Source organism: Pezoporus occidentalis, unplaced genomic scaffold (genome assembly GCF_034315485.1).
Source record: "Pezoporus occidentalis ecotype Australia unplaced genomic scaffold, CSIRO_AGI_Poc_V1 ctg293, whole genome shotgun sequence".
NCBI classification, from domain to species: Eukaryota; Metazoa; Chordata; class Aves; order Psittaciformes; family Psittacidae; genus Pezoporus; species Pezoporus occidentalis.
Genome location: NW_026914863.1, coordinates 30,629 through 44,984, shown reverse-complemented (window position 1 = coordinate 44,984; position 14,356 = coordinate 30,629). Strand labels below are relative to the sequence as shown.

Genomic DNA, 14,356 nt, shown 5'->3' with positions numbered 1-14,356 from the left:
GAATATAAGCGAAGGTGAAGGCTGGCTCCAGCTTCTGCTCTTGGCACAGCCCTGTGAGGGGATGCTGCGCTGGGCCGATGCTCCCTACGGGCTCCCAGCCCTTGTCTCTCTGTCTGGGTGCTGGACCAGTCCCAGCAAAGCAGTGGATGGGTTGGAGTCGAGCTGACAGACAAGGGGCAGCGTGGGCTGAGGCACAGCTCCCTTGTGCAGTGATTTCCCCTCCTGTCCTGCAGAAAGTTGTTTAAGCTGGGATGGCTGCTGCTGCATCCCCTTGTCCGCAGCATGGTGATGCCCCGTTCCCATAGCAGCAAACACCCCTGCCCTTCCCATGGTGATTCCCGTTGGAATTTCCCAGCTGTGTCCCTTTAACACACAGCCTTCATTTCCGGTTAAATATGCCACTTTTCCAGACAATCGGTTTGCAAGGATGGACCAGGCTGATGCTTGGATTTCAGGCAGGGAATTCCAGAGCCCGGAGCCTCTCCAAGAGGAAGCAGCTTGCTCTTTCTTCCCTGGTTTTCCCTTTGAAGGGGATAACTGGCACTTCATTTGTCTGTGGGTTTGTTATGACTCTGGCCTAACAGATGCCACACTTAGCAAACTCGCACTCCTCACTAATGGAAGATGCTTGAATCTAATTGCCCCGTATCACCCAACACCGGAGCCTTGAGCATCCTCCTCCCATGGCAGCGCGGGCAGAGCCGCTCTTCCTCTCCCGGAGCCAGCCAAGGCTCATGGGGATGCTTCCCGCATGGCTCCGTGCCTGGGGGCACTCACAGGCACCAGATTCCCTCGTGTCAGCCTCGCCTCGGGGTGCCAGAGCCCGGAAGGAGCTGGGAGCAGGCAGTGCAAAAGAGGGGGTTAAAGCACAGCATTCGGGATGTGGAACTTGCTGGAATAACGGTGCTGGGGTGGGAAAAATGAGGTGTGAATTCCCGGGTTATGATCACTGCAATAAGCCCATCTCTTTGGCTTGGAGGGGTGAAGGGAGGTGATGCTCCGTGTTTGCACCCCGTTGTGCGGTTTGGGGGTCTCTGGCTCACCCAGCGGCTCTTCCCGGTGTGGTTTTAAAATCCAAAGCTGTTTCCTTCAAAACTGAAGCTTCAAAACAATTATTAAGGCTGAAAAATAAAACCCCCACTGCTCGCTGCTTGCCCAAGGCTTAAGCAAGGCACTGGGGAGCCCCATTAGTGCCAGGAGCTCTGAGAGGGCCTAAAGCAGACTTAACACTGAAGCTCAAGGGGGAATCTTTTCTCTCATTCCCTGTATTGCAGCAGCTCAGATCACATCCTCACGCAGGCAACCGCTGGGTTGTAGATGAGGAGACAAGGTTTGGGAGGATGAGATTTGCCAAGCGGAAGGATGTGCTAACAAGGAACCTTAAACCCCATCCCATCGCTGCTGATAAGACTTCCTGAAATAAATCAGCTTTAAGTCTGATAGGATTTGCATTTCCCCCTCCTCCCCCCATATATCCATCAAGTTAAAAGTGAATTTATTTTCCCAATAAAATTCAGAACATTGCTTTTTGTATCTTTCCATTTGCTCTTCCCTCTCAGACCGGGGAGCGTTTAACGTGAGCTGTGACTGAAAGTTAATAATCGCTTCCTAAACCCGGCATCTTTCACCATCTCAGAACGTAATCCACCACTCAAGGACCCAAGTAAATGTTTGTGACGCTCCATAATGACCGAAGTATTTTTGCATAGACACGATGCCTAGCCAAGAGGAATGCCCCGTTTACCATAAAACTGAACTTCATCCACGTCTCTGAGGGCTTCCCAGCTTTCCCAAAGCAAGTGAAGCCAAAGGACCAAAGGCAAACAACAGCCGAGTGGATGAGCTCAATCACAGCGCCTCACTCCGTGACTGAAACCATCACGTGGAGCTCAATGGAGCCACCCAGGGCTCTGGCTCCTGCAGCTCTGCTGGGACCACACCACCCAGAAAGCTCCTTTCATCACTTGGGCTCCTGCCCGCGGCGGATCCAGGATTTAAAAGGAAACATCTTTGTCCCAGAGCAGCGCGGAGCAGGATGCTGTAATGAGCTCCAGCCGCTCCCCGCGCCCCTGCTCCGTCTCCTCACGCAGTCGTGCCAGGAGCAGTGAAGTTTGGTCTTGGGAATGGCCAGCAGGGATTTAGGGGCAGGAATCATTCCCATCACCTGCCTCTGGCTGCCCACCCCAGGCTCTCTTTGTACTCCATGGGGAGAAAGTGCCTCTTTCTCCCCTCGGTTGCAGCAGAGAGCCAAGAGGATGAACCAAGAGGGTGAACCAGGCTGGGCTGCTGGCTTAGGGGTGGGAATACAGCCCTGCTCCCAAAGGCTGGCACGGGGAGGCACTTGGAAACGTCTCCAGCTTTTCCCATTTTGCAGGGCGTGCATCTCATAAAAAACCCCAAACCCTCAGACAAAAAGCCAGAGCATCTGGTCCAAAAGCAGCTCCTCAGTCCTGGCGGTCCCAGCCCCAGCTCCTGGGATGCTGCAGAGGGAACGTGGTCACATCAGGCTCCCACTCTAACTACCTTGTGTCTTGCATCACGGCCCTGGTCCTGGTCCCGCTCCTCATCTACACATGTGTTTAATTGTGGCTGTGGGTTACTAAAAACCAGTGTAAGGCACTTAGGACCAAACAAAAGCCTGGTACAAGGGCTCCTGTCAGTACTGATTGCCTTGCCTGAGGCAAACGTGTGCAGAGCTAATCCTGAGGTTAAGCGTGGTCTGAACTCCATTTGGCAGCTCTGGAGATCATCTCTCCTGTCTGGTGCTGGCTCCCAAAGGCATCCCCATCCCCATCTCCTCTGGGTTGCAGAGCACTTGGTGCCTCCTTGCAAGGGGGGTCCTGAGCTGCTCAGTTTGGGGGTGATGCAGGAGAAAAGGCAACGTGGGGGGGGGGGGGGAAACCCACAATCCTGCTGCTTCCTGCATGTTCCCACTGGATTGGCATGGAAGGGAGACGGGATGGGACAGCACCGTGTCCCGAGGGGCCAGGGGGACCGCACAGCATCAGGTCCAGGAGAAGGAGCCATCAAATTCCAGCCTGTGTTTCAGTGGGGGTTTGTTCTTGATTCTAAACAATCCATCTGTATCCAGATTGGCAGTTGCTCTCACACATTCATTTTGTACAAAGGCATCCCTAAATGGGAAGAGAATAATTTATACTGACATAAAGCACCTTTATTTGGATATAACTATCTACATTAAGGAGGCTGGATTGCTCTCGCCGTATCAGTATGGTGTAGTTGAAGCTCTATTACTCGTATATAAGCTCTTCCTGGCTCTGCTCCTGATTTATTGGACTAGCAGAGCCAGGCTGGGTGTGTCTGGATTCATGTTGTGTTGATATCAGGGAATCAACGTTACTTCCCTAATCCAAGGTATGCGATGTAAATCAAGAGGGCTCCAGGGAAGGCAGGGGCATTTTATCAGTGTAAAGCGAGAGGAGAAGTGAGCCCAAGGGGAGGATTTACCATAGAACCTGCTTTTATCATTTTACGACCTGTTGATTTTACTTCCCTGACAATTACTCAGAAGTAGGAAGCAGGGGAAAGAAAGAGGCTTGGGCTCAGATGAAAGGGAAGTGGGAGAGCCAGGCTGCTGGTTTGAAATGGAAGAGTTGAATCCGTCCGGGAAGAGCGGCTTCCTCCCACTCGCTGCCTCCAGCCCTGCCAAGGACCTTGCTTATCATGGCAGGGGTCACCCTGATAAGACAGTGACTTCCAGCGGCAAACCTGGACCTTGAAACCCTGCCAGGGAGCTGGGGAATTTGGGTTGCTTTTGGTTTAATGGGGTGCAATCCTGACTCACAGCCATTATTCCCATTAGCAACCAGCGGGGGGATGTCTGTGCCCATGGGACATCACTGCTGTGGTCCAATGCCGTGGTGAAGATGCTGGAGGCTTTGTGCCAAGGAAGCGACCACCGAGGTGCCTTGACTGGCTTTTGAGATGAGACAAACCAGTGGCCACACTGCACAGAGCACTTAGTTCTAATTACCAGCAGAACTGGGTTTTAAAGAGTGATGCTGGGTTTGAAGGGTGGAATAATGATCCCATTGGGCACTTCGGGGGGGTTTAAGCTTGGGCAGGCTGTGCTAATGATGCTCTCAGCATCAGCAGGTCAAGGTGGACTGCTTGCTTTCTAGAGAGCTGCTGCCAAGAGCTTCGTTAAATACACCTAAAACAAGCTGATTTGATGCCCCAGGACTTCTCCTTAGCTCTTGGCTCGCTGTGGGTGTGGAAGCCAGACTAAAACCAGACAATGGGGCTCTCAGCTCAGCTTCTGCTACAGGGCAGGATCAGGCAGAGCACCCATTGTAGGCTCAGCAGGGAGCTGAAGCTGTTCTGCTGCTGGGGTGCAGACCCAAACCTGTATTGGCATCATCCCTGCTGCTGCCTCCAGAGCCTGTTGCCTGCACTGTTCTTACCCCAGGTCTCTCCTGAAACCCCTCTCTGCCATTTCCAGTATTTAGGATGGAAGGATTGGCCAGAGAAGGGGTTTCCTATAGGGATGGTACCTGAAAGATGCCCACACTGGGCACCAAATCCTCCAAGTCCAAGAGAAGGCAGCAAACTGGCTCTTGCCTGAGCCGGTATTCCATAATGGGGCAGAATGTGGCAGCGTGTTAGTGTCAGGGTTAGAGAAACAGAAAAACCCCATAGAGGAAGGCTGGGATGGGGGGAGCAGCTCACAGTGCACCTGTGTTGGCTCTGCTTCTGTCATGTGCAAATGCATCCCCAGCATTGGGAATGGTGGCAGCTTCCAGCACCCTCCATGCGCTTTGTGATGCTTTAATCCCAAGGCTGTGGTACACAGAGACCCCTTGGCTGGTTTCATCCCTTCCCTGGGGTCTGCTCAGTCACCGGCTCCTGTGCCTTACCCCTTATATGTGCCACCTCCCTGAGCTCTTCCTTATACCCCTTCACTGGTCTTGCACCAGTTTTGGTGTGCACGAGCACGAGGAAGGACGAGCACAGCACGTTTGGGCTGCGGGTATCGTTCTGCCTCTTCCTGCTCCCCTCCCAGGTGGATGCCGGCCACCAGCATCCCTCCTCCCCACCTCATCCTGTTCATTGCATACACAGATGGGGGTCTCAAGGGAAGGTTCTTCGTGTGAAACACGGCTCTGCAGTTACAGGAGAGAACCCGAGGAACAATGAAAACCCTCGGGGAAATCATTTCATATTTGCAGCCTTCTCACATGGGTTCCTGACACTTGGGTCTGAGCTGATTTATGCCGTCAGCCGTTAGACAGTGTGGAGGTGAGGTCAGGCACGGGCATTCCTCATCTCTTCCCCGGCGCTCAGAGATCCCTTGGGCAAGGTGGAATCAAAGCATTGCAAATGGTAGAGGTCAGGAGAGCGGCACTGGAAGAGGTAAAAGAGCACAGCCTCCTGCCTCCTGCGGATCGGCTGACACCTATATATCTTCATATTGCCATTGTTTCCGCTTGAAAAATGGCACGTCGTTTGTTTTACTTTTTCCTAACCCTCCTCTCTCCTTAAATCCCCTCGATTTTCCGCAGTGATCTATAGGAATCGTTTGTGTCAAGGCTGATGGGTTTGTGGTACAGCGTTTTGATAGGAATGAAGCTGTAAGAGGGCCTTAGCCAACAGGTGCCTGCTCTTTCCGCAGCCTCGCCGAGACCCTGGGGGTTCAAATCACATCTTCCCATTGGGAATTCCCTTGCACCGGTTTGTGGCTGCAGCGAGGGGCTCAGGTCGAGCAGCTCGGGGGGATAGCGTTGTGATGCTGAGACATGATGTGGTTTGGCCTCTCACAGCCCATATTCCCCTCACAGCCCAGCCGCAGTCCCAGTGGCCTGACGTGCTGCTCTGGGCTGCGAGAGTTTGTTTGCTCCTGGGGTCCCTTTGTGGTGTTGCCATCTCTGGCTGTTTCTCTGGTTGCCTTCATCCTCAGCACTTGTTCCTGGCGTGCAAGGTGAGAAGATGCTGTGGGCTGGGTCAGCCTGGACAAGAGAAGGCTCCTTAAGGGGAGACCTTAGAGCAGCTCCAGTGCCTAAAGGGGCTGCAGGAAGCCTGGAGAGGGGCTTTGGACAAGGGATGGAGGGACAGGCCAAGGGGAATGGCTTTAACCTGCCGGAGGGGAGACTTGAGATGAGCTCTTGGGAAGAAGTTGTTCCCTATGAGCATGGTGAGGTGCTGGCATAAAGGGGAGCAGGACGTGTTTGTGCACTGTGGGAGCAGCACGTCTTTGTTCAGGTCCTTGTTGCCAGCAGGCAATAACAAACCCATCAGCACACTTCATGGTTCAGATCTGCAGCTCCTCTTGAAGCCAGGGGTATTTTCATCCAAACACCTCAGGACTGAAGCAATAGCTCGTAACTGGATGGTGGTGGCTCTCATTGCATCCCCACGGCTCCCAGCCCCAAAATCCCCGCTGGAACCTCTCCTGAAACCAGCTACGGGACCAAAGGGGATGAGGGAGAGACGGCCCCATGCAGGGACGAGCCAGCGCCGCCGTCCTCCGCTGTGCCGGGGGGGTTGATAGGGCTCCACGTGTCAGGCTTAGGTTTCCAAGGTGGTGGAACATCAGCGAGAAGCAAATATTTGGCCAAGAGCAGGCTGAGGGCCGCTGGTGTCCGGTGTAACCGCCCAGCGTGCCCAGATGTTATTACTTATCCATCAGGCTCTTTGAGTAACGGCGCAGAGGGCCGGGGCGAGGGTTGGCTTTTGTCAAAGCATCCCTTTCAGCGGCGTTTCAATAAACCCGTGGAGCTGCCCGCCTCGAGGACTTGCCTCTTCCATCTGTCTGCACCGAGCCACCCGTGGAAGGAAATGGATGAGGCCTTCAAAGCTTCACCAGGGCCCGGAAAATGAGCCAGTCCGGTTAACAATAAATGGTGGCCCCTTGGAGCACACATGAACGGTCTAGTGGAGAAGAGAAGAAAGTTGAAGCTTAATGAAGTCCCCGCGTCCCTGCGCGTGGACAGGAAAGGACGGGTGGTTTATAACTGTTTGTTGGAGTTAATGGTAATAAATTCCTCACTTGTGATGCATTAACTTTAATGTTTTCATTACGCGATGATTTAGGCTTCCCCTCTTCGCGCTGTAAATCATGCTGGCCCAGTAGCGCAGCAGGTCGAACGGCTGACATAATGTTATGTTTGGGGGAGAGGAAGAACGGGGCAGTGAGTTACACAGATTATAGATTTATGTGGTTCATACATTATTGTTTCTCTTAGAGGGCTTTAAGAAACTGCCTCCTTGGGAAGGCTGCAGTGGACTCAGACCCATCCGAGCAGGGGGTTTCGGGATGCGGCGGCGAGGGGCTTGGTTTCCATGGCAACTCCCCAAATCGGCTTGGTGCTGAAGGGTTTTTCTTTCCTCCCTCCCACTTTGCTGAGTGTGAGCCCTTGGCTAATGAGCTGTGCAAATAGATATTGAGATTTAGTGGGTTTTATTTTGCAATTATAGACTTAGCCATTTGGAAGGAAACTTTTGGGCCAAGGGCTCTGCCTCCTCTTTGAATTCTCCTTTTCTTTTCTCTCGCTTTTATTTCCCTTCGGCAAAGTTGGTTCAGCTTCAAACTTGCTGTTAAATTTTCCGGGCAGAAGGAGAAAATAAAGCACCGAGCAAAGTTGGAGGCTTTTTTCCACCCTCTCAGGCTAAACCCCAGCCCGACCGTTGGCCATTGACTGCCTCTTTTCTTGTTTGCTTATCAATCATAAACCCCACAGTCATGGACTGCTCTGAGAAAACAACACTAAATCCAACACTAACAGAGGTCCATCTGTACCTTCCCCTCCCTCTTTGTGTCCAGTCATTAGCTGTGGTCCGACAAGGATCTAGGGGCAACAGAGTTAATTCAGCCCCATCCATCCCCAGGTGAGAATTGTGGCTTCCTTGAGCGACTTCCATGGGGTTTGTGTTTGCTCCTGACTGTCAGCACTTGTCAGGAGCCCGAGCCCTTCCCTGGGACCAGTTAATCCTGGTTCCTACCTTCAGTACTGGTCTGTACTGGCTGCTGCGAGAGAGCACTTAGCAGTTCCCCTCCTGTCCCGAAGGGCGCTCTGGGTTTAGCAGCAGTTTTGGGATGGGCTCTTTGGCTGGGGATGCCTTGGAGCATCTGAAGGCTGCTGAGCCTGAGGATAACTGATCCCAAAGCTGGGCACAGGGATATTTCGGTTGGTAATTCGCTCTCCATGATTTGTGGCCGTTGATTTTTGACTGCCTCCAGCTTTCAATCCAGGAAGTTATCTTGGGGTGGATGCCTGCACTCTGGATTTTGCTTACTGGCCTCTTCTGAGAAGTCAGTCTGAAGCTTGAATTAATCTTCCCTGCTGTGCCTTGCCTTTTCTTCATCTACTTGCTTATTTTCCAGCTCAAAAAATGCAATAAAATTGGGCTGGGACAAGATCTATTCCGTGTGATCCACGATGACAATTGTTTGGTTCCCCATTCTCTTTGAAACAGTCGCTCATTTTGTTCCAGTCCCTATAAATGATCCCCAGCCACTTCCAAGGCACTGAAAGGTTCAGCAATGCTCCCAAGGCGCAGAGGCAAATGTGTCCAAGGGGCACTGAGGGTCTGGGAGCCACTGGGGAGCTGCCACTGGAGCTGGGGGATGAGGAGGCAGGGACCTGGGGGACCACAGTGGTGGATGGTGCCTCACTTCCCACCGTGGCCTTTCTCCTCTTGCTCTCTTTGGTCAGGACGTTTTGCCTGTGGCTGCCCCATCCCTGGCAGTGCTCAAGGCCAGGTTGGACACAGGGGCTTGGAGCAAGCTGCTCCAGTGGAAGGGGTCCCTGCCTGTGTAGGGGTTTGGAACTGGATGAGCTTTCAGGTCCCTTCCAACCCAACCCATTCCATGATTCTGTGATTAACCCATGCCTGTTGCTGGATGCTTTGCTGGGCTGCAGCTTCTGCATGGCTCTGGAAAGGTCCTTCCCAGCTCTGCCTGATGCATCCACCCTCCATCATCCAGAGCCTGGAACCACGGAGCCAAGCTCACTGCCATCCTCCTATGGGAACTGGACCATCGGTAGATTTGGCTGGTAACTTTGATTAAGGGTACCCAGGAAGAGGTATCTGTACCCTGCATAGAGCATGATGTGAGAGAGCAGAGATGCTTTCGAGACCCTCTTGATCTTGGAGAAAGGTAACGGTATAAATACAGGAAGCCTCATTCCCTCATCAGAGACCAAAGGGAGCATGGCTTGCAGCCAGGCCCTTGGTTTTACATGGGATCGAATAGACCCACGAGTGCCACTTGGCACCCATGTCCTGGACCCGTTTGCCATGGCAGAGCTGGGTGGCGGGTGGGACTTCCAAAGGCTTTCAGCACTTCCCGAGCCCATCTCGCTTTGAAGGCAGCAGGAGCTCGTTTGTCTCCTCCTGATTGTCTTTCTGCTCATTAGCTTCAATGGAAAAAGAGCGCAGGCACCATGGAGGGCTTTGGGAAATTACAGCCGATTGTGCTCTGGTTTGAAATGGGTTTGGGTGTTCCCTGTGAAGTCCCCGGGAGCAGAATCTGCTCTTGGCACGTCTGAGCCTGGTGAATAAGCTGGAGGACGGGGAATGAGCTGTAAGCATCGTGCCTCCGCGCTCCATCCCTTTGAACAGCGCTGATGTGACAGCGTGGGCACCGATGCGGCCCCGGGCGTGTTTGGCTCCGGCTCCTGTGGCTGCAGCTGGTGTGCATGACTCAGAGACCAGAAGGGCGAGAGCTGAAATCCAAAGGTCCTTGAGGACATGGCAAGGACAGGCTGGAACGATCAGCAAAGGCACGGGCTGGGTTGGAGACCTGGGTTCAGCCTGATGCAGGGGTGATGAGAGCATCCTGCAGCAGCACCTGGGGGATGTGAATCGCATTGAGGCGCAATAAAGAGGGGAAAGAGCTGCTGTCTGCTCCTGCTTCTGTGAGCGTGGGCCTATCCTCTGCAGAAAAGCGGTCTCCAGGATGGTGGCATAGAGCAATTTCCAGTGCCTCCAGCGTGCAGCTCCTCTGCAGGAGATGCTGGTGCCACTGGGAGGTGACCGGGGCTCACTGGGCTCAGCCCTGGAGTACCTGGCACACAGAGGGAGATTCCAGGGTGGAAGGGACCACCGAGACCATATCCAAACACAGCCCCAGCCCCGCGAGCGACCGGAGATGGGCCGTGTGTCTGGGTCAGCACGGATGTGCCTCTCTCAGATGAATGTAAGGCCCTTTCTTTCCCTGTTTTCATACACGGTGAGTGGCCGTTAGTGGTTGGAAGGGATGACCAGGCAACAGCCTGGCTTTTCCATCCCTTGGACTCCCGGAAGATGTGCTGAGCTGTGGTTTACCTGCCAGCTGTGTGGTCCTGGGGCACAACCATCTGGCTTAGAAACCAGAGAGCCTTCTGGGGCTGGCTCCCATCTATCCTCTGTGGATCCCGAGTGTCCATTAAGAAATACCCCCCACACACACAATGGAGACTGCCTTTGCACGTATATTGAGCTATTTGCTGCTAGCAAAAGCCATCTGGATTGTTACAGGGGACATAGGGAAGGACAGGGACACCCCGGCAGCCCCAGCCCTGCCTGCAGCCAGGCAGAGCACCCCATCCCCTGCACTCACCCACCCTGCACAGATGTAATCTCAGCTCTGCATTAGCAGGGCTGCATTAGCCATGCTGGGTGCATCACACAGGTTACCACTGCCATCTTCGTGTCACAGGCTGTAAGGCTTCACATTTCCAGAGCCCTGTGCAATCAAATCAGCCCTCACAACCCTTCCTTAATTGTATTTAGTTTGTCTGAGCAACCACAGAGTGCTTAAGGAGAAGGGAGTTTCCTTTCAGTGTGATGGGAAACTGAGGCACAGCGTCCCTCGCAGAGCAGGAGAGATTTGGGTTCCTGATGATGTTTTGGGTGCCACAGAGGCACCTGAATGCTGCTAACCCAGCACATCCTGGCACCCAGAGCCACAAATAGCCTGAAACATGGGATGTTCTTATGTGGAAAATTGATCTCCAGTGGGGCACAGCACATCTGGGAATGCAGTAGGGAATCCCAGGGGTCCTGCCTGCTGACAGGCAGGCACCAAGAAATGATGGGTAAAAGAGAGAAGGATCGGGTATGGCAGAGGTTGTTGCTGGCTCCCATCACCACTGTGCTGTTTGTGGGGTCTGCAAGGTCCTTGTGCTCCCCACATCTCCCTTGTCAACGAGGCAGGAGCAGAAAGCGCATCCCAAGGAGGACCCGCATGGCCAGGAGCATCCCTGCCTTGGCTCGAGCGGCAGCAGCAGCAGCAGCATCCTGCCCGCTGGCTCCTTCCACAGCCAGTTTGCACGGGGGAGCGGGGGCCGAGGGAAGCCCCATGCTGATAATGTACTGAAAGTCAATGAAATTAAAGAAGCCAAGCGGCCCTCGCAGCTCCTGCCTTCCCCCCTGGGTAATTCAATCGGAGCGCGAGCGCTGATGGGATCTCGCCGGGGCTGCCTCTTGTCCCCCCGCTGGGCTCTGGCTTCTTAACGTCCACATCAAAGTTTCACTCAAGCATTGTTTATGCTCCTGCCAGCGGGGTCGGGGAGCTGGCGTTGGGCACATTCATGTAATATTCATACTCGCCGGCTCTCCCTGGGCACCCGGCCCCACCGGCCCGTTTTCATCCTTGTGAATGTCCCAGCAAATGACATTTAGATTTGCATTAGCAAAAGAGGTTCGGGGCTGGGGGCTGAGGGGAAATGTGCCTTGTCTGCAAGTCAGATGCTCAGCATCGCTTGGAGCAAAGCCTGAGCGCATCTCTGCTGTGGGGTGCCAAGGAGGTGGCAGCACAGGGGGTGTGCGGGGTCCCCTCACTGAGGGTGCATTTGAAGGTGGTGCAGGGGCTCCTCAGGATCTTATTCTGCATCTTCCCCCATAGAGAAAACACTTCTGATCCGGCCAGGCTGGACCCAGAGAGGGAATTTGGGTCCTTTTGAGCATCCCTGTTGGTCTCAATGAAAACACCGTGCTGATGGGTTGGGGGAAAGGGAAATCCCAGCATGGTTTGTGTTGGAAGGGACCTGAAAGGTCCTCCAGCTCCAACCCCTGCCACGGGCAGGGACCCCTTCCACTGGAGCAGCTTGCTCCAAGCCCCTGTGTCCAACCTGGCCTTGAGCACTGCCAGGGATGGGGCAGCCACAGCTTCTCTGGGCAAATCCCAAGGCTTTGCTTTGCTTTTCTCCCTGTAGGAGGGGAGGAGATGACACCCAGGTCCGTCCAAGATACAGGGAACATTTTGAAGCAAGGCTACCTGGAGAAGAAGTCCCGAGGTGAGGCTCGACCAGCGCCATAGGTTAAGGTTTGGGGACGTCACCTCAGAGCTCCCAACAATTCAAGCTTTCAGATGGAAAGCTAACGGGGAAAGGCATCTTTTCCATAGCACATGCAGGGTCTTTCAGGCTTTCCTTAGGCCTCATGCACACAGGGAGGGCTCAGCCTTTACTTGTGCTCTTTTGCAGCTCATCCGACTGCACAGAGATTAAAACCCCCCAGATTGAATTAAGCAGCAGCCCAGTCCTCTAAGGCAAGATGTGTCCTTCTAACGAGCAGCACCTAATGAGGATAAAGCCTGGGTGAAGACAAGGGGGCTGGGAGCATCGCACACATTAGCAGGTTGAGATAAGGGCTGTGAGTCAGCCCCGGCTTTATCTTGATCTCAGTGCCCCTTGTGAAGGCTACAAATCATTTCCTCATCGCTCTGATTTTATCTTGATTTATTTACTGTATGGCAGCAGGGATGAGGCAAGAGCAGCCCCTTTTTGCCTCCTGGCCATCAGCTGAGCGCTGTGACTGGTCCTGTGCACGTTCCAGCTTGCTCCGATTATAGAGTAAAAGGCATGTGCTTAAATCTCAGCTGGGGAGGTTTAACCCCAAGCTGTGCTCCCTCCCAGTTAGCAGGGCTAAGGGTCACAGCAGCCCAGTTCAATGCAGTTCAGTTCAGCCCAGCCCAGTTCAGCTCACTTCAGTTCAGCCCAGTTCAGCCCAGCTCAGTTCACTTCAGTTCAGCCCAGTTCAGTTCAGTTCAACCCAGCCCAGTTCAGTTCAGTTCAACCCAGCCCAGTTCAGTTCAGTTCAACCCAGACCAGTTCAGTTCAGTTCAACCCAGACCAGTTCAGTTCAGTTCAATACAGCCCAGTTCAGTTCAGCCCAGTTCAGTTCAGTTCAATACAGCCCAGTTCAATACAGCCCAGTTCAGTTCAGCCCAGTTCAGTCCAGTTCAGTTCAATGCAGTTCAGCCCAGCCCAGTTCAGTTCAACCCAGCCCAGTTCAGTTCAACCCAGCCCAGTTCAGTTCAGCCCAGTTCAGTCCAGTTCAGTTCAATGCAGTTCAGTTCAATACAGCCCAGTTCAGTTCAGCCCAGTTCAGTCCCGTTCAGTTCAATGCAGTTCAACCCAGCCCAGTTCAGTTCAACCCAGCCCAGTTCAGTTCAGTTCAATGCAGTTCAGTTCAACCCAGCCCAGTTCAGTTCAACCCAGCCCAGTTCAGTTCAGTTCAATGCAGTTCAGTTCAATACAGCCCAGTTCAGTTCAACCCAGCCCAGTTCAGTTCAACCCAGCCCAGTTCAGTTCAGTTCAATGCAGTTCAGTTCAATACAGCCCAGTTCAGTTCAGCCCAGTTCAGTTCGCTTCAGTTCATCCCAGTTCAGTTCAGCCCAGTTCAGTTCAGTTCAGTCCAGTCCAGTCCAGTTCAATTCAGCCCAGTTAGTTCAGTTCAATACAGTTCAGTTCAGCCCAATTCAGTTCAATGCAGTTCAGTTTAATGCAGTTCAGTTCAATGCAGTTCAGTTCAATGCAGCTCCGTTCAATGCAGTTCAGCCCAATTCAGTTCACTTCAGCCCATTCATATGTATATTTTGCTTGCCTGAATTCTCTGCCAGAAATCTGCAGGGTTTTATTGGGGAAAAAAGAAGTCTTTTTTGCCCTAAATGTTCCCCTGGCGCAAGAGCAGGACCGATCCCTTTCACTCTGTTCTGACCTTGTCTTGCCAGAGCACAGCTTCTTTGGGTCCGAGTGGCAGAAGCGCTGGTGTGTCCTCAACAGAAGCACCTTTTACTACTACGCCAGTGAGAAAAGTGAGTGGTGAGGTCTCTGCTTCTGGTCCCCAGGCTGTGGGTGATGGATGGATGGAGGCATGGACAGGGCTGGAAAAGAGCAAGGCAGAGCCCTTGCCCAAGGCCAGGTTATCATCTGACAAGAGAGAAGGGTGTAATTCCCTATCAATACATAACATGCAGGTCCTACAAAGGTGGATCTTAGCTTGCTTTCCCCCCAAAAAAAAACACCTTCATAGGTGTGGAACAAGAGAAGAGAGACACAGGGACAGAGCTGTGTGTGAATCAAATGATGTTCCAAGCTTTCCATTAGCCGTCAGCTGGGCTTCACCCCCC

At 53.3% G+C, this 14,356-nt stretch overlaps 1 protein-coding gene across 6 annotated transcripts in view; it reads left to right on the top strand.

Moving 5' to 3' along the window:
* Positions 1–14,356, top strand: part of SKAP1 (src kinase associated phosphoprotein 1) — a 145,314-nt gene that overhangs the window by 107,294 nt on the left and 23,664 nt on the right. For all 6 annotated transcript variants that reach the window (XM_062626541.1, XM_062626540.1, XM_062626537.1 and 3 more), the window contains 2 exons: positions 12,159–12,239; positions 13,958–14,041. In XM_062626541.1, the coding sequence (XP_062482525.1) occupies positions 12,159–12,239; positions 13,958–14,041 (165 nt within the window). The remainder of the gene's footprint in view (positions 1–12,158; positions 12,240–13,957; positions 14,042–14,356) is intronic.